This window comes from Argentina silus (assembly GCF_951799395.1).
Source record: "Argentina silus genome assembly, chromosome: 9".
Taxonomy (NCBI): Eukaryota; Metazoa; Chordata; class Actinopteri; order Argentiniformes; family Argentinidae; genus Argentina; species Argentina silus.
In genome coordinates this window covers 8,391,646-8,416,645 of record NC_139663.1, presented here as the reverse complement: position 1 = coordinate 8,416,645, position 25,000 = coordinate 8,391,646, and the positions used below count along the sequence as shown (strand labels likewise).

The following is a 25,000-nucleotide window of genomic DNA, read 5'->3' as shown; positions in this document are numbered from 1 at the left end:
GGCTACATCTTAACAATCCCTCCTAAAGACATCTTCACCCCCACTACCCCCCTGTACTAACCCTAACCCTAACCCTAAAGACCTCTTCAATCCCACTACCCCCCTGTACAAGTTGTTGAATTGAGGACAGAGAAATCAAGGAGAGGACAGATTTTCTTGCTTTTGAGAAAGGGGGATATTGGGAGCATATGCAATTTGTGGGAGGCAACACGTCTGTCCCCGCAAGACCAGTAGGTACTAGGCACATTAGGGAAAAAATGACATATTCATCACTCATCAGAAAATCAATTCGATAGTTTTTCAGACAGTTTCAGTCTGTTCAGGATGACAATGCAAACAAAACACATTCCACGGGTTCAATGTACTCCCTGCTCATCAATTATTCTAAAACCCAAACTATTAACGAGCCAATCACAGCTCAGAACCTATTCAGCCACAGCCAATAAAACCAGGCTCCCAAACCAACAGATACACTTACATATTACAGCCACGAAACAAAAGCTCCTTTGACTGTAATTTAGTGCAGCTCCCTGTGGCTGTTTTGAAGGTGGCACGGTAATGTGCTTAATATAGTTTTGTGGAGCGCAGAAACAAGATCTTTGGAGACCATTAAAAAGCATTCAGGCTTAGCTTAGATCAGTGTTTGTGTACAGGCGGGAAATAAATACATGACTGGACTGCATGACAGGGTCAGCCAAACAAAACGCGTACTCCGTCAGGCTTTAGAATTTTGGTGCAGATCATGCAAACACAGCTTTAAGCAAAAGTGCCCAGATAACTGCACTAGATAACTATACCATCCTATACTGCTGACAAAAAGGCCTGTCCCTTTTCCAAATAATTGTGTGAGGTCGAGAAAGACATCCAATCCTTGCCATTAAAACTGGATTAGAGTAACTTAATTGTTCACATCTCGAAGTTCACTTAGATTTATAAACAATCTGCAGTCTCTTTCAGTCTCTTTCATTTCCAGCAACTTTGTTCACCACTGCCATTTGTCTGTGAGGGCTTCAATCAGCATTTAAATGTGTCGCCTACAACGACATGATGGCAGCATTCTAAATGTCACCAGAGATTTTGAGCAATTTCCTGAACTTTGCAATTATGTTTTCTCTGAATCACAAATAGGCTCTTACAATTCATTTTTCAAAAGACCTTTTTGAAAGCTCAATACTTCTGTCTATCACTTTCCATGTTCCATCCTACTTGTTCCTCATCCCACACTTCTATATTTCACAACACGTGATGTTGTAGGCTTACTGTATGTACAGTGCCCTGCATAAGTAATTTGAGAGTGAAGCATTTTTTCATCTTTTGGCTCTACATTCTAAAAGTTTGGATTTGAAATCAAACAATTACAATGAGGTTAAAACCACCAGGCTATGGTCTGCTAAAAAGTACCTAAAAGAACCTGCAGAGGTGTTGTGGACAGATGAGACAAAGATTAACATGTACCAGAGATAGTAAAGTGTGGTGCAAGAGTAAAGTGTAGAGAAAAAAAGGAACTGCCCAATATCTACAGCATGCCACCTCATCTGTGAAATATGGTGGAGGGGGTGTTATGGCTTAGGCATGTATAGCTTCCACTGGAACTGGCTCACGTGTCTTCATTGATGATGTAACTGCTGACAGCAGCAGCAGGATGAATTCTGAAGTGTACAGAAACATTGTTTCAGCCCAAGTACAAGCAAATGCCTCCAAACTCATTGGACAGGGCTTCATCATACAGCAGGACAATGACGCAAAACATACTGCCATAGCAACTAGGGAGGTGCAAAAAATCCCTGTGGTGTAATGCTGGAGAACAGTCTCTGCTCCTGCTTTCTAAATACATGACATCCATTGTTACATCATTCACACTGGAGATGGCTTCATTGCTCGTGAAATGTTTGTCTTTCCCAGCCCTCTCTTCCCATGACATCCATTGCTTTTTAGTTTTCTTCGTGATGATGTGAGTGGAAATGAGTTGTAGTCCGACCCATCCTCCCCACCCACATTACTAACCCATATATACCCACATTTTTAGTTACTGCCCTGCTTTATGTATTTCTCTCCGTACACGTTTCTGCATGCTAGACTGGGAGTGATACACGGATAGAACCTTAGAAATATGTTCCTGGATGACATTTTAGAATGCGAGGAACTCTGGCCTCCATAAACATGCATAGGAGAACTAATGTTCATCAAGGGATCACCTCCAACTGTGAGCTCAAACAATTATCATAATTAGATTTTTCTTTTATAGATGTCTGAAACTTAGAGTTACCAGGAACACAGTTTGTCCTCTTCGTCCTCCTCTTCATCACCTCCCCTCTCTTCTTTCCATCCGAGCAGTATGAGCTCACCGACCCAGAAACTCTTTCACTGGCACACAGTGCTGCACAATAGATCTGCCCTCGCTCCAGTGGCGGGCGACCATCTGAGATCGTTAGACGGGGGCTGGGGGGAATGTCAATGACAGTGTGGCTGGATGCACGAGGAGAGGACAAGTTTGTGGGTGGGGGGGGGGGGGGGGGTGGGGGGGGAAGGGGAGGCAACTGCCCTAGTACATCGATCATCCTTCAACCTTGCCATTTCTACCATTCCTACTGCACTACCGTGATCACCATTCCTACTGCACTACCGTGATCACCATTCCTACTGCACTACCGTGATCACCATTCCTACTGCACTAGCGTGATCAGGCTATGGGTGTGACTCCCTTATCAAATCAAAGGATACTTGGCCTCCTTCACACACTGCGAATCCACCGCCAATCAACTGACCAAATCCTGTGTTTCCATGGCAATGTGGACGGTGGGAGATGAGTCGTCTTTATGGATGGGTGCAGAGTTGGAGGGTGGGTTGTGTGTTCAGAGTGGTGTGGGTGGATGGGATTTTGAACGTCCGTGTGAACTGGGCTGTGTTCAGCTTTGCATGCTGATGTATGGGTTCATGAGGATACACACACACATATGGCTGAGTGCACTCTGTGGCTCGCAGGCCAGAGAAAGGGTGTGTCAGCAGAGAGACAACCAACACACACACACACACACACACACACACACACACACACACACACACGCACACACGTCACAACCAGCTTTTATCATCATCTCTGTGAGTGCTTTTATGCTGCAGATTTATCAAAAGCTGTCAGCCCTGGATATACACAGAGGACTTTGGGACAAAAAAGGTGAGATATTGGAGAGATATTGGGAGAATAGTGTTGTAGTGTTTCAACACACACACACACACACACACACACACACGCACGCACGCACGCACACACACACACACACACACACACACACACACACACACACACACACACACACGCACACACACACACACACTCTTTCTTACACTCCATCTGCAAATAGGAATGGTAGGAAAGAGACACTTGTCACGCACACTTCTCTCTTCCTCCTCCTCCCCCTCCTCTCCCTCTCACCTCTGTCCAGAGCAGGCTGCAAGGAGGTCCCTATGGGATACATTACAACAGGGTGGATGAAAAGGGGCTGATCAATGCTGTTGCAGAAGAGTAGGCACTGTTTGGGGGAGGGGGGGGGGAGTAAGGACTTAATGTGGCGTTAAACTAGGGGTGTGCTGCCACAGATCAAATTGAGATATGGGTGATCCGCAGAGGCTAGTCAGTAAAGGTCAAGTGCAGACAAAGTGGAAAAGAGTGTGTTTTGTTGTACTGCTATGTGGATGAAGATGTTGTATTGTGCGTGGTGAGCACTCAGATGTGAACAGCGTATTCATCATTCAACACTTTGTCACACAGCAGAGCATCAACGACAACAGTCACACTGCAAAAGATGTGAGAGATCAAACAGTGTCAAACAGGTTCTCACCTCATCAGACAATCATTCCAGTCATCCCCAGATACTGACAGCCTCTTTATAGATAGTGATTGTTAAACGGATCTCAAATTAAAGACAATTTAGTAAGTACCCCCACACACACACACACACACACACACACACACACACACACACACACACCTCGGGGCAATACTGAATCTGTATCAGAGTCCATGTCTTGTCTCCCGTTCTCCCTTTTTCCCATGTCTGCCCAACCACTCTCTATAAATACGTAAGGTGCTGTTTCCAAGGTAACATCTCCGTAGAGAATTGGCCACCTGAAATCCAGCTGGAGAGAGACTGAGGTTTCCGAGGGTAACCATGGAGCAGTGGTCTGGTCAGACACAGCATGAGCTCTGTTTGATCATCAGCAGACCCTCATCATCACCATCACATTCCAGGATCCCCAACCCTTCCATCAACACGATTGTTGCAATGTCCATCAGCATTATGTGGCTATTATCAGCCTGCTAATGGTTAGCATATCTTCCAGAGAGATATTGATCCTCATGTCTATCGTATATATATATATATATATATATATATATATATATATATATATATATATATATATATATATGAGTGAACGTGCTCAGTGTATGTGTGTGTGTGTGTGTGTGTGTGTGTGTGTGTGTGTGTGTGTGTGTGTCTGCGTGCGTGCGCGTGCATGCGTGTGTGTGTGTGTGTCTGTGTGCGTGCGCATGAGCGTGCGTGTGTGTGTCTGTGTGTTTTCATTTGTAACTTATCAAGCATCATCTCAATGCCAATGAAAAGCAGGTAGTGACCTCAGTGGTGATCCAGGGTGAAGTATACTTGGGCTCCCTCCAGTGGTAAAAGCAGCAGGTTTGTCTGGGGGTGGACTCTACCATGGCAGCAAGGGGGGAAACACTACACTAGTCCATCACACACTACAGCCAAAAAGGCTTTAGCCTGTAGTTCACAATGCAACATAATGTAATAACTGAGGTGAAGACACTGTGTTTTCGTGAGCTGTGGTAATAAGCCTGCAGAAGTGTGCATGTGAAGAGAAGCAGACTGCAGTCTATATGATACCCTGCAGGAGGTGCTGTTGTTCAAAACCTTTTCTCATGGGTGTATACCACTTTTTGCAAAATTCAAGGTGAAGAGTTACACAGAGGACCTACACTCACCAAGATCTTTATTAGGAACACTATACTAATACTCTCATGTCATGCATGATCTTTGGTAGGTATTTGATCAATCTTTTTTTTTAATAACTTCACACAAACTATCATATTTACACCCTAATGACACATCCCAAAGCAAAAGGAGGTAAAATTACAATTATAATGTTTTAAAACATTAAATTAAAGGTTTACAGTTTGGATTATTTTGAGGTATAGCTTTGTTATGATAAACAATCTATCAGAAGTAGTACTAAGGATGACACAGTTCAAGTAGAAGCTTGAAGCATGAACATTTTTGACTTTAGGGTGAATATGCCTGATGAATATGCCTCCATTCATTGACAATGCTCTCTGGCTGGATTGGGAGATTGGATAGAGCTAGAGGTCTGTTTAAAAAAAAAAAAAAAAAGAATATATCAGAGATACAGCTAAGATGACATACTCTTAAGAAGAGGCTTGTAGTATTTAGGGTTGAGAATTTACAGGCAGTTCAAGTATTCGTCCATTCATGCCCTTTAGGATTACCAGTTCTAAAGGAGTTTTCCAACTTCTAAAGGACCTGACAATCCCTTCAGCCCAGGCACCTGGCTTTCATTCAGTCAGCGGCTGGCTCACCTCACACTCATATCAGACTGACCGACAAGCGAAGCGGAAACTTCAGATGAGGGTCTTTCCAGAGTTCAGCCTAAGCCAATCAAATTAGCGTTGTTTTTTTAGGTGTGTGGAGCAAGAAGGGGATCTTGAGACAGTTAACCCTTTGTGGAGCAGATAGAATTACTTGACAAAAGACGATTCAGATGAATCAAAATGATTGGGGCACAATACTGAGGGTGCAGAAAATTCTAACTGAGGGCATTGCCCCCTCAGACCCCCCCGTGGCGCCGGGCTGTCTGCCTTGCTGTCAGAACAGCAGTCCCACGCTGTTCTCCTCTGGGTTGTTAAGAAGCCTGTGGCTTTGTGAGGAAAGGTCACAGAGGACAAGAAGGGGCTTCTGCACTAGACCCTCCAGTGGCCATTTTGCTTTCTAGACTGATACATCTATTAGGTCTTATCTCTGAGAGCCATTTTAGTTATGACAGCCATGTCTATTCATACTGTATATATCCTGAGTCTTTCCTGAGAGTTGGTGGATGGCTCTTAATGTGCATATGATACCCTTCCTTTCCCAATCTCCCTGCCCATATGTACACAGGATTGCTAAAATAATTATCATCCCTGAGCATTAATACCCTAACGAACATCAAAGGGACTAATTGAATCATCACGATTGGTCCATCAACACTCATTATCTCCCTTGGTCCCTGATGGCACACTAAAAGCAATCATGGAAATTTGAGTGCGGGAGGCGGAAGAAGAGGAGAGGGAGGGTTTTTTGACTTTCACATATTAGAGGTATGTGTTCATGGTGATACGGCTCCAATATTGCACCAGTACCAGATGGTCCTCACCAGGTGCACACTGAGAAAGAACATTTGATGTTTCTGCGAATACTAAAGAGCAACAATTGTGTGCTGGGTTGGTATGAACGTGATCATCAACGCTCCTGGTCCAGAGAGGTTGTCACCTTACAAATGGAAAGAACACGCTATGTCTCCTTTGTGATCAACATCACCGTCTCATGAACCTACTTGAAGGTAGTGTGACAGACACTTGTAGACAGTGAAAATCTACCAAGCTTGACAGGTGTACACATTTCCAGGGGGACCAGTGAGTTGCCATAGGGACAAGGTTTTCTGGAGTGTAACATGCATAGGCTCTAGTGTATCGCACTGACCTCAATGTGTCACCTATCAATCAGACAGGCAAGAACTGGGGCAGTGGGGGAGAACACCCCATTGTTATCTGTTCCTTTTTGATATTGTCACTATTTCTCAAGGGGTTTTCTGTAAAGCACACAACAACATAATGAAGAACATTCCCGGCAAACTTCGTTGAATCTCATATCCTCCCTTTTATGAAATGGAGTAAAGATGTTTTCAAGCTAAAATACCAGCATCACCAACAGGAGAAAACATAGGCTAGAGAATGTTTGGGTATGACCACAGCTGCAGGTAGAAGTTTTTATATCTGTATCTATTCAATGAAAAATCTAAATCAAACTGCATGCCACACTAAGGTATTATGTAGTCACACCTACACTCACTTAACACTTTATTAGGAACACCTGTACACCTTCTCATGGTGCAGGTGGTGTAATGGTGTGGGCTTGTTAATACAGATCAATCATCGCTTGAATGCCACAGCCTATTTGAGTATTGTTGCTGACCATGTGCATCCCTTCAGGGCCACAATTTACACATCTTCTAATGGCTACTTCCAGCATGATAATGCACCATGTCACAAAGCAAAAGTCGTCTCAAACTGGTTTCATGAACATGACAATGAGTTCAGTGTTCTTCAGTGGCCTTCCCAGTCACCGGATCTGAATCCAATAGAACACCTTTGGGATGTGGTTAAATGGGAGATTTACAGCTTGAAAGTGCACCTGAAAAATGTGCAGGAATTGCGTGATGCAACCATGTCATCATGGACCAGAATCTCAAAGGAATGTTTCCAACATCTTTGAAAAAATTGAGGCTGTTTTGAGAGCAAAGGGAGGCCCTAACCCAGTATTAGTATACTGTTCCTAATAAAGTGTTCATGAGTGTATACTGTAATGTACATAACCATCATTCTTAATGCTTATAGGTTATCATACCACATCTTACCCTTGGATTAGCATCATATGGTATTGATTATCTGAAATGACTATCTCAGCAATCCAGCAGGCCTTTTATATCTTCCTACACCAAACATGTTCCTCTCTTGTGACACTCAAGGGATTGTTCCAACTAGCTCTTCATAGAGACATTCTTTGGATATTGACATATAATGAAAGACTAGCCCAAAAGGATCCCTGCCTGATCTAAGGAAATGGAGAAATAGTATTGCTGGAGATCATCCTGTTATTGTGTATTCCAAAAAAATGACAAAAGTGGGCTTAGGAGCTGGAAGCGTTCTCCATGGGAGCATTATCTATATCAGTGGGTTGCTGCAACACTTGCTGCATGCTGACCATAAATAAATAAATACAAACCTACTCGGATTATGCTTTTGGAGTCCACTTCTTTTGATGGCCATCCCACAGCGCCGCTATGTGGCTAAGAGGAGTATTGCGTTATTGGGGAACCCATTCAAATAAGGCCACTGGGATCCACCGTTTCTTTGTAATTTCAACCACAGCTAAAACTGCTAGATTGGGTTAGGGTTCTAACTGAAGTTGTGGAACTGAACTAAGATTATAATCCCAGTTTATATCATCATATTTAATATATTATTATATTTTAATATATATTTATATTATATATTATATATATAATATATATAATATTTTGCTTATATATTGTTTTATGTCCTATGCACCAACCTCACCAAGTCAATTTTCTGTATGTGCAAATATACTTGGCCAAATAAAAGAATTCTGATTCTGATAATTTCAACAGTCATGTAATTAAAAGGTCAGACAGGGTTTGTAATAGAGATCTCTTTATTATAGTGCATTTCTCAGATGTTACAAGATGGGTTAAAAAAGCTAAAAACAAAGGGAAATCATTAAGAAAAAGAAAAATTCATATGCACACACACCTTGTGTCATTTGTACAGAAATTATCTCAAAAATTAAAGCTTCACATCTGAACAAGGGTAGCTAAATGAAATCATCAAGTTAAAATACATTTTCATACAGGATTTCATATACACTTTAATTACTTGCCATATACCATAGGAGATGCTCATCATTCAACCCCATGGATTTTAGCACTAACTCTACAAGATCATGACAGAAAAAAGGCCAAGAGATTAGAGTTATTCATTTGCTGAAACTTGCTGAATCTGGAGCATTATATAAAGAAAAAAACATAACTAACTGTCCAGTTGTACAGAGATAAAAAGGGAAAAGATCAGTCCTTCCCTTGAGAGGTCAGTGTGGGATCGCGACCTTTGGGTCACCTTCAATCAGCAGGGGGTACGTACAGTGTACTAAAGGTTTCTCAACAACATTCGCAGTAACCTTTGGAATATATGGATGTACTGAAAACCATTCTTTGCCCGTTTTTGAATCAATGATCAAGCTGTATAGAGGATAACCCCGCCCTACTGTCTGCTGGTGTAGCTACTACAGCGATGCTGATGAGATCGGGTTGTCAATGAGTGCATAATTGCTGATGGGTGCTGAGAAGTGAGGGTAAGCTTTTCCCCCCCTGCTGCTTGATGGACAAGAGGTTGGTGGACAAACCTTTCATGTCATTATACAGTACTGTATTGTGCAAGCTGGTCATCACATGCAGCAAAGGGAAAGATGTGAATCCACCTGTGCTGAGAGAACCGGGATAGCTACCCTGACTACATATATAGCAAACTAATTATAAAGCCCAGCATTTGTGTTACATCAATACGTTTGGATTGTAGGCTAAGGAAAGCTTAACACCTTGAATGCCATGAGAGCTTTAAAACACAGCACAATGATAAATCGGATAACAGTAAGGGTGCCCTGTAAGCACACCTGGCAAGTGGCCCCAATAGGTCACCCCCCATGCCCTGCAAGACAGCCCAGCTCTGCAAAGCGAACACCCCCAAGCTAACCCAAACACAACCAGCCCTTAATAAGTCAACCCAAAGGATTCTAAAGCATTTGATTGAAGGACTGCACATCTGGATCATCAGTTCATGCTCAACCCTTTGAACCAGGTAATCTGTACAAAAAAGAAAATCCAAAAATAATAACATAATAACAAAAACTAAAAAGTAGACGAGAAAACTAAATGAATAGAAAGCCAGAGTGGGAGCAACTCTCAAAAGGCCTCACTGTTTCACTGGACAGGAATGCAGCTGACAACACCCAACTCACCTCTCACCATACATACACCTCCCAACGAAGCTGTGGCTACATTCCACTACCCACAACCACTCAAACATGTATACATACACACACACACACATAATTTATTGCATTTTACACACCCAGTCAGGATCACTCACTCAGTTAAACCATATCAATGAATTCACAAGGCCCCGTGAAAAGAACGGCATCACTTATTAGTTAGATACTAATACAGAGCGAAAGCTTTAAGAGGTGGAGTTGGGAAGGCAATATCCAAACTAAGTTGCCGCAAGTCGATCTCAGAGGGTTGCAGGGTCCGCAGCTGGTTACTGTTGCCTTTTGATAACGGTCAACAGAAAAGTTTGAGTCATTCTATTAAGATTAAATGATTGTGATAAAATCATGCATCTTATAATCATTTTCACTCAAAAGCAGCAGACCCTTAAGCCATCCAGGTGCAACCAAGAAGCGCAACAGTCGTAAGACAAAAACGGGGGATTCTCAACCACAAAACTGAGCAGATGCAAAATGGTGGCATCACTCGTCTTGCCTTCAATGAGGGTTTCAGGGAAGTGAAAGAAGTTGGGTAAAGTGAAAGAAGTAGAGAGCCATAACTCTGGGGTTGGGCATAGAACCAAACAGCATGATTTTCAAAAGAATGCAAAGAAGGATCTAGGATGGAAAAGGTATTTTTATTGTCTTTTTTTCCAACCTGATACAGGTTACATTGAGATTATTTCATTGTGTGGTGTGGGGTCCTAAACCAACAGTTTAACAAGTGTCTAACAGAGCTCAACACTGGTGGATGTAAATCAGGTACTTCTTTTTAATTATTCTATAAACTTTATTCATTTTTCAGATTACACATAAGACTTAGAGTCCTTGGTCTTTCTTTGCCTTGTGAAAACCACAGTGCCTTGGGATGCGCTGAGGGTGGGGCAGGAGGGGAGGGATAGGGGGCGAGGCGCTTGAGAGAGTTAGCCATGCTGCCATTTCCTCGGGTGAGAGTGACTGTGTTAAAGGCACAGCAGGGCTGCTCCCACTCCCAGCTCACATGTATGCACTCACACACACATACACACACATTAAGATCCACCCAAACGCTTGCACTCACACACGCACATGCAGGGTAGCACTGGTCAAAGCCCCAAATGGTTCAAGGGGATGGAGTGAGAAAGACAGAAGGAGAAAGAGAGGGGAGGGGAGAGGGGAGGGTGGGGGGGGGCTGGGACCAGCGCTGTCGCCCATCACACTGCGCAGACGCAGACAAATACATAGACGGCAGACAGACGATGGAATGATGGATCATTTTGCATTCTTGAGCTGGTTGGAAAGCCAGTCCAGGCCCTCGTAGAGGCCGTCCCCACTGGTGGCGCAGGTGGCCTGGATGTACCAGTTGCGGTTGCGCAGTTGGTGCAGACCCAGCTTGTCTGTGATCTCTGCAGCATTCATGGCATTGGGCAGATCCTGGAAGAGTGGACAGAGAAAGACATGGTTAAAACAGGAACATATCAATATCTTAGGCCCCCCACAAACAATCTTAGTTCAGAGTGAGTCTATTCTTTAAGTTTCACCACAGTCTGCAACAATATAAATGTACAACACCACTACCAATTCCTAAAATAGTGTATTGGTGAAGCTCACCTGTTTGTTTGCAAAAACTAACAGCACAGCATCCCTCAGCTCATCTTCAGCCAGCATCCTATTCAGCTCCTCTCGTGCCTCGTTCACTCTTTCCCTATCGTTGCTGTCCACCACAAAGATCAGACCTGGAAGGGAAAGGGGATGAGTGAGGAGGAAGTGAGAGAGAGAGAGAGACACAGAGAGAGAACTGAACTCATGAGGGGTTGAGTCAAGAGCAGGGGGGCTGGTGTCTGTACAACTAGCTGTGAGAGTTCTGGAAACAGTATCCTGTGGCTAAAGCTCACCTTGTGTGTTCTGGAAGTAGTGCCGCCACAGAGGCCTGATCTTGTCCTGACCGCCCACATCCCACACCGTGAAACTGATGTTCTTGTATTCTACCGTTTCAACATTAAAACCTGTGGAGAGGAAGAGAAAGTGTTGGAAGCAGGGGTAGGTATGGGAAAAATCAGTTACGTCAGGGTCAAACGAGGACACAATAACATTCCAAGAGACTGTGCAACATCAGCCAGTGTAAACATACAAGCATTCCTTGCCTGTATGCAAATGTTCAAACTTACATTAAGAAAATACACAAACAAAATAAATCATAACGTACTTTTTATCTGTACAACACATTGCATTAAAATGTTCCATCAGTGGTCATCAGACTCTGGTAAAATGTCTGTAGAGGCATGATTATTTGGAGGCTGCTGCACATCCATTCCTGTTTGAAATCACTATGACAACAGTGGCATTGCAGCACACAGCCTGCAGGAGCTCTGCAGCTGACAAGCGTTAACCCAGGCCACGTCTTCTAAAGCTATAGGCTACATCCATATATTATGACTGATTTGGCCTTAACAGGGCCTCTCTCTATCATTACTTTAGAGCCTGAGGGCAGCTTAAGGCAGCTTCTCTGGGCATGTGGGCAGTGATTGCAGGCAGGCAGGGAGGTGGTGGTGGGGAGGGGACTGAGGGAGTACATGGCTGAGTTTATGAGGTTCATTTCCACCCCTCCACATGAGACAACAGCCAAGAAGAAGAAAAAAAACAGGAGCCTAGACAGCATGAAATCAAATTCTGGACATGAGTAGAGAAAGAAACTATAGGGTGGGGGGTGGGGGCATTTTGGGAGGGTTTGTATGGCTGAGAAGTGAGCGAGAAGAAGGGTATGGGAGATTAAAAAAGGGAAAAGGGGACTCACCGATGGTAGGGATTGTGGTGACGATTTCTCCCAGTTTGAGCTTGTACAGGATGGTGGTTTTACCGGCAGCGTCAAGCCCCACCATCAGAATCCTCATCTCTTTTTTACCAAAGAGGTTCTTAAACAGATTTGAAAACACGTTCCCCATCTTGGCTAATCTGGAGGGAGGGAGGCAGAGACAACACAATAATCAGAGCTTGAAACTGGCACCAAAGCAGTATGGCAAACTTCATTGCATTCATGGTGCGCTGTCTCATAGGCACAAACATTTTAAAATCATAGTTTCCATCTTTTTGCAAATTAATGAAGGTATGTTACCCTTGATATCATTTCAGACTGTGCTTCCTTGTTTCTGATGAATGGAAACAATACAGAGTAAAATCCTGAGTGGGAGAGAAAGTGCTGAGAAACACATTCAGTCCCTGTCTGTGTTGATTTAGTGTCTTAACAATGGGTCCTCATAGCGGCGCCTCTGGGTCTCTCTTTACACATGCACATACACACACACACACACACACACACACACGCGCATGCATACACACACACTCTCCATGTCTGGCTGATGGAGCTACAGGTTTGTGCTGTTCTGAAAGACAGATGTTATAACCTGGGGCAGAGTGATGGATCATGTGACAGCCACAGCACTGACCAGAGAGACACCCAGCCAGAGAGCGTTTCCCCATCGCTGATCCTCGGCATGCATTGCTCAACAGCTACCAGTCAAGTGAGGATGTAAACAGGCTCGGTGACATAACCCAGAACGAGAGCTATTAAAATATGACCTAGTCTCAAACTGTGCAAACACGCATGACAGCAGCATACACTCTCGTGTTTTAAACACTCCTCAAACACTGACGTGTTATCAAAAAAGCTACAATATATGTAGTCCTTTATTCTGAATTAGGGTTCGTCTTAATTAGGCTATAGCCTAGTTGTCAAGCACAAATAATCCTATTATTTAGTCTAAAACACCAATGATGCAACACCATCACAAATAGTTTTAAAAAGCTATGGGTATTAACACTGACAAACCCACTCATAAATTACCTGGCTCGTTAATACACAATGTGCAACATGTGGGGAGTTCAGTAAGGGAGGATGGTTTTGTACACTAACGGCCTTGCAACTGCAGAAAAAGCAAACAGTGAGGCCAGTGATGTGGAGAATATAGGCCAGTGCTCAGAGGAAAGAGAAACCACCTGAGTCAGAGGCTGGAAAGGAGACAGGTAATGGCACACCTGTAAGCAGAGACGCGCTGCTGAATTAACCAGGAGAGATAGACGGGGAGACAATTACTCTGTCACACCAGATACAGCACATGCAGACTGCACTTTCCGTAGACAGCATTTGCTCCAGAAAGACATGCAAATATTGCTACAAATTACCCCTTCAAATAAGACCACCTGTCCTTGATGGTATAAGGGAGGTACACGTCATCATAATACCACACTCCAGGCCAAGTGAATGAAACTGTAGGCCTACAACTGTAAAACATTAAAGACATGTAGAAGCCCTGACTCACACACACATCTCTGAAATGGAAACCATTTACAGCAACTATTTGACAAACAAAAGCTGAAGTGGTTGAGTTCTGACATCATGTGGCATTGATGCTAGCTTCATGTCGGTGTACCTCATTTGAGTCAGAGCTTCGCAATGTGCTTCCCTGAAACTTTCAGAACTGGAAAACCTAGTTTTGACTTCTCGAAGAATGACATCATCCCAATGCTTGAATCTCCTGACCTGACAGCTAATTTGCATCCAACATGTCCATCCTGTTCCTCTAGCAAGAGAGGAAGTTCTTAGATATGCTTGGTCCTCTGAGGAAACAGGAATGATAAGAAGGTGGGGTTTGTAGAGGAGAGTGTGGGAGGGGATCAAGTCAGAGGGAGGAAGTTGTGTATCCCACAACAAGTAAAAAAGCACAAGGTCCAAGTGTTAGTGCCATGGGCTGTGAGATGGGGAATTCGGGGGTACATAGGCTGAGTGGGTGTTTACTTGGAGCAACATTCTCTCACAAAGGTGCTGGTTACAGAGGGAGAGGCTCATAAAAAATTCAGCTGAACCGCTGTGGATTAATAATTGACAGGCCAAATGACTGAGGGCTGTAGCATGTCCATCACTATCCATCCAGTATATTTTTCAATTCATTCAACAATCAGCTAAAATTCCTTGAATCGTTCATCTGCAACTGGCTTTTGACATTAAGCGATGCAAACATCCCCATGACTTGAAGGTCTTTACAAAAAATACTTCTCTGTAACACAAATGCTGCCAGTGCATAATACTATATAGCCAAGTAGTGTGACAATATTGAAGTTAAGATTGTGTATGTCACATTAACTTTAGGTATCAAGGGGGCTTATTTGCAGTTAACCGAGTAAACAAGAGGCTACAGCTAAGTTGGGAAAGCCTGTTTAACTTCCAGATCTGGTGAGTTTAAAAATGCTTGTGGCACTCAGATCGTTGGTCGTCCATTGGCTAAAATGGACTAGATAGGATCTTAGTGGTAGGAAGATTTCAGGACACTCATTTTTCATTCAGACAATGGATGGAAATCAGCAGCAGATTCCTGGAGAGCTCAACAATTTAACTAGAACAGGTAGACACAGAGGGATGCTGGTATAGGAGTAAAAACACCCAAGATTGTATGTGCATCTGATACACTTCAAAAGAATGATCTAGATACAAAACGAGCAACTAACAGGAGTACTACGTATCCTGTCTCATCCGACATTGAGCAACCATGTCTGTGCGATAGGTAGCTAGAAGACTTGGTTCTTACGATAGGTGTACAGTTATTTGACACTAACTATAACTTATTCATTCATTTAGACGGCAGAATTGACTACGTTCATTTGAAAAGCCACGGGTATTTGACAACTGGTTTCAGCAGGACCCTTCTTGTGTTTGCTACCTAGCTGGTTAGCTAACTATGTTGGCCTAACTTAGAATTCAATCGTAATGGACAGAGAAAGGAGGAATGGAATGACAAGCTAGTCGTGACTCATGACAATAAGGATTCGTTTGGTTAACCGTTTCAACCAAGCTAACCGGCCAATTTAGGCGTAGCTACTTGTCAGTTAGCATAGCACAAACAAGTAACGTAGCTTGCTAGCTAGCCAGCTCTCATTTGGTCAAAGGAGCTTAAATAACAGCAACTCCGACCAAGTCAAAACTGGTCTGCTAACATGTACTGTCAAATATATATAGATCTAGCTAACAGATTATCTAGCTAAATCGTCTGCAGTAACTTAACAGGCGAGAATATGATGGGCGAGCTGACATTAGGTAGCCAGCTTCTCGGCAGCTAGCTGGCTACCGGCCGCGGTAGCTGAGGATCCGTGCTCTGTGTGACACAGACCAGAATTCGATGCGAAAGCTCGCGGTCAGGTCATTATAAAAGGTATACACATTTACATTTCAGTTTTATGAAAATAAAAACACATTGAAACATCTAATATATGTTAGGTTCATATATATTACCTTTTAGTGGCGGTTTCTCGATCTTTCTTTAACGCTCCTATTCACCACTAACAACAAAATGGCGTCTTTCACAAGTGTCAAGAAAGCCGCGTCATGGACCTTACACATCGCAAGATCTTCACCAATCGTGTTGTCCATTCAAGTAACATAAACCCTCCTTCCAATGCTGCTACCCAATCGCTGCTCAAAATATAAATTTTGAGGGCGGAGATTTTTAAAAACTCCTCCTCCAGTTTGCCCTACAAAATGAAAGATGAGACTTCCGTAGGATCATAGCCATCCCCGCCCAACTCCCCGCCCCATGTCCGGCAGTTTCCGGGGCTCCAGACGGTGACAAGTCATCCCTGCCCCGTCGACGGCCCAACCCATCATCATGGGACAAGAAACAGTCCAAACCGGTTACACATGTGAATGGTTTTACATTCATTATGGCAAGCAATTGTTTACAAGTGATGATGGGTAGCCCAACCATACGGTAGACGAACTGACCCAATAGGGCACTTATAAGGCTTGGGGGTAACCTTTTACCTTAGGTCTACCTTTGTATTAATCCAATCATTTTCAGGCTGTGATGTTAATTAATTGATCCACTGGGAAAACAACCTAACCCTAAATAAGACTGATATCCAAGGTCTAATCAAGGACAATAGATTATGGTGGTTATGCTGTGACAGGTAGCCTATTGTTCAGACAAAGATCCTATAAACCCAGAAATAGTGGTGGTTCGAGGTTCATAGAGGTTCAATTTCTGCGTCAATTTGGATTGTTGTCATTAGAAGTTCTCACAATTTCGCTTACTTCCGATTTAATCCACCAGATGGTGCTCTATTCTTGCTGCAGCAATGGTCTCTAAATGGTCTCCATTCCCTCCACTTGCATAATAGTGTAAATAATAAGCAATGTGTTCGTCCACTCCTGTCATGTATTTACAATGCTCAAGTGTTTGAATTTTCTCCACAAACAACATGACATTTATTTCTACATACACCTATTAGACGTGCAAACGCAGGCATGTTCTCACATATTGCATGAGGGTTGCATATTTCTACCTAATATTGAGTCAAACATCCATTTGAGGGCTTATTAAATAAGTTACTGAAGTTTTTCATGCAATGTAAAAAAGAAAAAAAGAAAACAAAAGTACAACAGCATATAATCACACAAAGTAGGCGTATTTTGGAGTCTGGTGTAAATATGATGGCCAAAATGACGTAAGGCTACAAATCTTACAGGCCAACATATGGTCAATCTAACTCTACCCACAGACTCCTAACAGCTACAGCTCTGAAACTATGGAGGAGATCAAACTGTAGGTTGTACAAGTGGTCTCAGCTAGCATTTGAACATGGAAGTTAAAGTGTATGTATGTGTGTGTGTACATGTCTAAGGGGCACATTCTCTAAATTGTATTCACATGTAAATGAGCAGTCCTGTTTGGTTGGTAGTCTAAATCCCACTCTGACACAATTAGGGGACTAAACAGTATGATGTCAATGAGGTAACCACAGGCCGAAAAAACATGCAATGTCTTGTATCCACTATTGAAACAGAAATACTGCTAATCACAGGTATGTGGGTATATGTAAGGTAGGTTCCTTAATTTCCCCTCGAGGATCAATAAAGTACCTATCTATCTATCTATCTATCTATCTATCTATCTATCTATCTATCTATCTATCTATCTATCTATCTATCTATCGTTCTGTAGGCCTACCTGTCATTTCCATCTAAGTGGGTGGCGTTTCAATAGGTGGGGCGGAGCAACGAAAGGGTCCAATGAGCGTGTGGCGAGATGATGCGCTCCCCAGAGGCCTTGCCTCCCTTGGGACCGCGCCTGCCGCGCTGGACTGGGTTTGTGTGGGCCACTTAAGGAGGTGCGCCGGCCAGACGGCACAGACTTTCTCGGTGCAGAATCAGCGAGAGAGAGATGAAGAGCAGCGCCGACCCGTCATCATGTGCTCCAGGCTCCCAAGGACCGCCTGCCTACTGCGACTTATTGCACTCTGCATCCTCCTCTCGAACACTGCAGCCTATTTCGGGTCAGCTACAAATCATTAAATGTATCCACAGTTTGATTTATTGCTGTATTTTGAACATGATAGCAGAAATGTCTATAGGAAATAATGCATGCAATATGCACAATCACAATTGAAATCTGTAGTGTTCCTTGATTCATCTATGCGTAATTACGCACGCGAATGTAGACCAATTGTTGTCATACTGAATGTATGTACATATTTTGAAGTTAAACTTCGGCTACACCAGAAAGTATCTATTTTCGCATCTTTCTTATATCTAAAAGTAAACGAAATACAAATACGTCTCCAAATAGCCTGGCCACCAAATGGACAGGCTATCCAAGCATAGTCCTAACCTACTATTCATCTTTACTACATTATAATAATTTATTAAGAAAATAACAATCAGAGCAGAATATTTAAGATTAGTAGTCGTATAATCCACTATGTAGTGCTTTTACATGATTTCTCACGGTCTCGACTTCGCACGTTTGGCACAACTGAAATTATCGCACACTATTAGTCTAATTTTGTATGAGGGAGAACTGAACAGGATTTTCTTCCAAAAAAAATACAATGGTAATTAAATAAAATTCAGTTTCCCTTTTCCTTGGGCCAATGAGAGTTGAATGGACAAAGGAAAACATTTTAGAAACTTGACAATTGAATAAAGTAGGCTACAGTGAGCTGCGCGCAAATCAACATTGTGCTACCATAGAAAATTAACCAAATTGCCTGCATAAAATTAGGCCTAGATGTAATTTTGATTATCAACCTATGGCATTACGCAATTTAGGCTATGGTGCATACAAAGGAAAGACACGTAGTTTTGTAGCCTACAACTGTGGTATATATTTATTCCCAGCACGCTAGGACGCTATTCCCAGCACGCATCATAGGCCTACTGTAAGTTTTCTTCAAATGCTTTGCTAAGGACACTAATGACATTGCAGCTATTGCCGGCTTTTGTAAAGATGACCAGGCACATTGCATCGTGGATGTGAACAGCAGCGATTGACACCTCAAATTAAAGCAACTAACCATTTTACTTTATTTGTGTCCTTTGACAGGCTGACAGGCCGAGAGCCCTTGGTCTTTTTACCTGCACCGTACTCAAATGAACCTCCAACAGGAAAGGCTCACCTGAAGCAATGTGAGCAGATGACACTGACCCGCCGGCAGAAGCGACTCTGTCGCCGCGAGCCGGGTTTAGCCGAGACACTGCGTGAATCAGTGCGCATTAGCCTCTTGGAGTGCCGCTATCAATTCCGGAACGAGCGCTGGAACTGTAGCCTGGACGGTCGTGGAAGCCTTTTGAAAAGAGGTAGGCCTACGAGAATATGTCGTGATACAGAATGCCCGATGTTTTTATTAAATATGGGACATAACATTTGGTGGTGACATAAATGTAATGCCTGATGTCTGATGTAGCTGTCAATAATTTGTAATGAACAAATCATACTCTATTTATTTGTGTTTTGTCAACTGCAGTGGTGTAAATTGAGTAAGAGGTGAAAGGCTTACATTCAGAAAAGGTTTAAATTCTGTAATAGGTGATTTCAGAATAGCACATTCAGACAGATAGGCATGGTATGCAGCCTAGGTGTGAAATGACTGGTCTCTGAAGAAGATTTTTTCTTTTTAAATGTACAACTGAATCTATGTAGGCTTAGCCCTTAAAACACCTTTTAATCTTTAAATCCCTTGAGCATTTTAAGATATCAGCACGAGGAGCCATGAACAGGTCAACAAGGAGGTAATGAAGGACTAGAGAGCCAAAAAATCCGATGCGGCAGAGCCTACCAGGGCCTCGTGGTTATTTTTATCTCGGAGAAGCGCCCAGTTCCCAGAGGAAAAGGGCGGCGTGATTACTCACTTTCATCTGGGAAAAATCCTTCCAAGTCAAAATAATAATTAATTGGATCAAAATACACCCAAGCGACGGCTCTGGGCTAAGCAAATAACAGTGCGAAACCAACATATGTTAGCAGAGGAATCATGACACAATATATAATGGGAAAACTGAAGGCAAAAAGCAACTTTTGTGGGCCAAGGCCTATTGTGGTCCTTACCTGACTGAACTAGGTAGCTTACTCTGAGGTGTTAAATACATGTACACTGAATACATTGTTTATTTGTGCACCCAGGCTTAAAGGAGACTGCCTTTCTACTCGCAGTGTCCTCAGCGGCATTGTCCCATGCGCTGGCCAAAGCGTGCAGCTCCGGCCGAATGGAGAGGTGCACGTGCGACGACTCCCCCGGCCTGCAGCATCGAGAGGCATGGCAGTGGGGGGTCTGCGGTGACAACCTGAAATACAGCACTAAATTTCTCAAGAAGTTTCTAGGCCAGAAGAGGGTCAGCAAAGACCTGAGGGCCCAGATCGACTCACACAACATCAACGTTGGAGTCAGGGTGAGTGAGTGTGTGTTGACAGTGTGGCCGAGCTAAAAAACATTGATAAAATATATATGAAAAAATATATATATAAAAAAATATATATATATATATAAATGAGAGAGAGAGAGAGAGAGAGAGAGAGAGAGAGAGAGAAAAATAAATAAATATATATATATATATATAAATATATATATATATATATATATATATATATATATATATATATATAAAATAATGAATATAATAAATTAAGTTATATATATTGGACCTAAAACATTACAATAAGCACATATTTAGAAGTACATTATTGAAATACTAGCAGTAGACCAATGACTCAAGCTTAGCAAAGGCATAATATCATGTTGTATAATTTGATAGGCTATACCATGCAGTTTCCTCCCAAGCTCAAGGCATAAATACCTACGGCTGTAATAGCTACACAAAAGATCAACCCGTTACAATTGCTTGAATTGAATGCTTATGAATCAGAGGTGGGATTGTGCTCCCCATCCACATCTCACCCAGTGCCAGCCCCACTCCCCCTGGTGCCTCCCATTAACCCTGGTACATAAAGAGCCAATGGGCGAGGCAGGGTAGCTGGGAGACAGACGCCTGTTGGATCCCTGGAGCCAGGTGTTCTCAGGCATGATAAAGCTTGCTGTGCGGGCCCACAGAAAATTAAAGGTCTCCTGTCGGGAGAGAGCGATTATAACTGTGGCCTCTTTTAATATACGAGCAAGCATTTTTTCCCACATACTGTATGGTCCCGCTCTGTGCTCTTCATAAATCCACATAATGTTTATAACCACCATGTGTGTAGCTTAGAAACAAGCCAGCCCCAGGGCTCCTCTCCTTTACCACACCTGAGGTAGACCCCTCAGAGATGGAGAGACAGAGAAAGAGTGAGAGAGAGAGAGAGGGAGGGAGAGAAAGGGGGAGAGAGAGAGAGAGAGAGAGAGAGAAAAACAACAGGACGAACTGAAGAGGTCTGTCTTATCTTATCTATATTGAGTTTGGTGTTTTTCTCACCTTACACTTATATGGCTCAGTAGAAGCCAGGAGTCGTTGTGAACAAAAACAGGAGGTGGTTGTTTTTTTCACAACACTCCCCCCCCCCCTCATCCCTCAGCAGTAATGCTCTTAGATGCCCCTGAGGGGTTCATACCTGTGCAGGGCGGAACTCAGCAGAACTCTTCAACCCCAAAGTAGCCCCTGGGTCTCCCCCTCCTTGTTTGAATGACCCCCATGCCACATGACCTGTCTCTGGCCCCCACCTCGTCAGAGGCTTTCTGTGGCTGAGTGCTCCAGTGGTGGCTGTAGTACCCCCACCCCTCACCGTCAAGCTCAGTGAACTTTTGACCGAAGGCAAGGAAGGCACCATCCCTAGCCACGACTAACAGAGTATCTCTACCGTTCTCACTGTTGCGCTTTAAACCATTTTCCGTAAGCATGCACATGCACAAAGAACAGGGTGGAGAGATTCTGCTGTCTGTGCTGCTTGTCCCCCTTGCCCCAGGCTTCAGAAAAGAGAGACAGGAGAGGCAGACAGAAAGAGCTAGTTTCAACACATTGAAATCTGCAGGCGCTGTCCAAGTGAAAGATGTCAGGTAAATGAAATATGGCATGCTGAACAGTCCCCCTCAATCCATCATCAAACCATTCGGACTGAGCTGGGGTAAAGGCAGACTAGCCCCAGACCATCCGCCCAAACCCCCGCCACGCCTGCACCCCACCAACCCACCCTGCAGGAAACTAGTTCACTCTGTCTAGATAGGCACCTAAGATAAGAGCCCCGCTAATGAATCAGACTGAAGAAACTGACATCTCTCCTTTTCTCCTCTCTTACCTTTCTCTCTCTCTCTCTCTCTCTCTCTCTCTCTCTCTCTCTCTCTCTCTCTCTCTCTCTCTCTCTCTCAGGCTGTGAAGAGTGGGCTGAAGACAACCTGTAAGTGTCACGGCGTCTCGGGCTCCTGCGCGGTGCGGACCTGCTGGAAGCAGCTGTCCCCGTTCCATGACACCGGGCGGCTGCTCAAATTCCGCTATGACACGGCTGTCCGTGTGCTGAGTGTCACCAACGCTGCCACTGGGGAGACAGAGTTGGCGGGGCCCCGCCGCCATGGCCAGAGCCCCCGCTCCACTGACCTGGTCTTTCTGGAGGACTCCCCCAGCTTCTGCAGGCCCTCCCGATACTCCCCAGGCACCGCCGGACGCTCCTGTGCCAAGGACACCAGCTGCCAGAGTCTGTGCTGTGGGCGAGGCTACAACACGGCTATGCGCCTCACCACTCTCTCTTGCCACTGCCAGGTGCGCTGGTGCTGCCATGTGGAGTGTCAAACCTGCGTCAGGGAGGAGGAGGTGTACACCTGCAAAAAACACTGATGGGAAGAGAGAGAAAAAACAAAGTGAGGGAGGAAACAAGGAAATAAAGACTGAGAGAAAAATAAAGAATTATCAGGAAAGAATACTGTGCGAATGAGAAAGAAAGAGAGAGAGAGAGAGAGAGAGAGAGAGAGAGAGAGAGAGAGAAAGAAAAACACAGATCTAATGTCAGTTTCAGTTAGTTGAAACTGTCCTCAGACTTTCAAAATGGCTGAACTGTAACCACTCATAGACATTACTCTTAATCATTTGAGGAATTTGACATTTAAGCATGTCTTCACAGATGCCTGTCCTGAAGTGATACTTTGTTTTGGGAAGAGCGGAAAATCTGAACAAGGTCATTATGTTGTTTGCCTTGAGTTGGAATCAAACACAGCACTGTCTCCTTGGATGGGGCAATATTCAGACCACTTTGCTTTGCTCCTGCTGAATGCACTGAAATCACAGACCTTGGGGTTGCCCTGTCGGACAGTTTGGGGCATAGGATGGCCTCTTTGCCAGGTACTGGACTGGACTGGATATCACCAGCATTATTTGGCAACCCCACCTGTGGGGTAGCTCTGACAGTGACGTTGAGTTACATGTCTGTTTGACTTTTTAGAAGTCAGTATGTCTGTCTAACTGCTGCTTCATGCTATGATGCCTCTGACTGTTTGTCTGTCTTTCTGTCTGCTGTCCTTTTGTGTTGTTGTTGCTGCAAGAGCAGTATAAGGGTTCTGTGCGTTTAAGTGTTGATTCATTTGTAATGTAAAGATGAAGCACTTATGTTGGCTATGTTATACAGTACTATATTCCTTCGCCAAAAGGTGAGAAAAAACATTGGGGTCAATAATGATATTCCCCATACACCATAAAAAAAGTCCTATAAAATCACTGGATGTCTGGAGAGGGACTGATAGAATGTTAGCCTGTAATCATGGGTAGTTAGTTTGTCATTTATTACTTAATGCAGCAATATGGTTATTGGTTCTAAAAATAGACCTAAAAATAGACCATGAGACCAGTTGCTGAAAATGTCTACCATATGTTTTACGTTCTTAGCACAGTAATGGGAAATGCAGGGGGATGCACTCCCACTGAGGGAAATGTGAAATACTGTCCCTAAAACAAGACTGTACAAATTCTCCTTTTGCTGAATTAAGTGTAACATACCAAACCTTTGCTCTATTTTTGATTTATAGGGGGCGTATGTCATGCACTGTGCTGCTCTTTCAAGTAATGGGCTGTGCGTTTCCAAGACCAAATCAAACAGTTTTCTCCAAAGACTCTAATTCAGGCACATCTTTGTTCTCTAATGCCTTTGAAATGACCCAATCATGCCTCTTATTTTCCCAATTACCAATCAGAGGAAATAGCAGCATTTACTCTCCTGTCCCTCCTTCCCAGACCACTCGGTCTGTCCGTGACTACAGGTCAAAGGTGCATGTCAGCCTCTAGGGCTCTATACTTCAAATCATTTACCGTCATTCCAGTTCCTAGTGCCAGCTTTTGGTTTTGTTTATACAGTGATATTAAACATGGACGTACATGGAATGTATTTCAGGGCTCAAGGCATATGAGACAATGGAATCTTGTATTTCTACCTCACCTAGTCAATTATCATTATGATTTATTTGCCTTGCAGATACTTCCTTTCATCTTTAATGAAATCAAAGTTCAACTTTTAACTTTTTAATACTGTAACAATATTTTTGTTAATGTTGTGATATATATTCTTATTTAAAAGCAATTAAAATAAATGGACATATACATTTGTATAAAAAAAAAGAAAGGTTTCTGTCATTAATTACTGAGTTATCAATGTATGTATAGGCCTTTTACTTGTTACCTGTCACTATATTTGACTTCTTGTGTCATAAAATGAATTAATATGTATAGCCTTCTATACTGGAGAGCTCTGTGACAAGGTGTCTTTCACCCTCAGACTTTTCGGCTTTCTCTTTCCCTCTCTCCTACTCTCTCTATGTACAATATATCTTCTCTCCTTCTACTCTTATCTATCTATACCCCCCCCCCCCCCCACTGTATCACGCTTTCT

General features: G+C 43.3%; 2 protein-coding genes across 2 annotated transcripts; one reads left to right on the top strand and one right to left on the bottom strand.

Annotated features, from left to right (window-relative positions):
* Positions 1 to 10,674: 10,674 nt before the first annotated feature.
* On the bottom strand, positions 10,675 to 16,266 carry arf2a (ARF GTPase 2a). Its single transcript, XM_083676314.1, has 5 exons — positions 16,168 to 16,266; positions 12,682 to 12,839; positions 11,783 to 11,893; positions 11,499 to 11,623; positions 10,675 to 11,321 (listed from the first exon to the last, which is right to left on the bottom strand). Exons 2-5 carry the CDS (start codon positions 12,827 to 12,829, stop codon positions 11,160 to 11,162), a joined length of 546 nt encoding a protein of 181 aa, XP_083532440.1. The 5' UTR covers positions 12,830 to 12,839; positions 16,168 to 16,266; the 3' UTR covers positions 10,675 to 11,159.
* Positions 16,267 to 18,120: 1,854 nt separating this feature from the next.
* wnt9b (wingless-type MMTV integration site family, member 9B) lies at positions 18,121 to 24,695 on the top strand (the record flags this gene model as incomplete). Its single annotated transcript, XM_083676754.1, has 4 exons — positions 18,121 to 18,206; positions 19,256 to 19,509; positions 20,333 to 20,598; positions 22,501 to 24,695. The coding sequence occupies 4 exons, from the start codon at positions 18,121 to 18,123 to the stop codon at positions 22,960 to 22,962; spliced, it is 1,068 nt and encodes a 355-aa protein (XP_083532880.1). The 3' UTR covers positions 22,963 to 24,695.
* Positions 24,696 to 25,000: the final 305 nt, after the last annotated feature.

What these genes read in the sequence shown, in the direction of transcription:
- arf2a (XM_083676314.1), bottom strand. Translation starts at nt 12,829, where the DNA reads ATGGGGAACGTGTTTTCAAATCTGTTTAAGAACCTCTTTGGTAAAAAA. An exon ending in CACCACAATCCCTACCATCG is followed by an intron (nt 11,894 to 12,681) that starts GTGAGTCCCCTT and finishes TCCTCTCCACAG; the next exon opens with GTTTTAATGTTGAAACGGTA. An exon ending in CTACTTCCAGAACACACAAG is followed by an intron (nt 11,624 to 11,782) that starts GTGAGCTTTAGC and finishes TTTCCCTTCCAG; the next exon opens with GTCTGATCTTTGTGGTGGAC.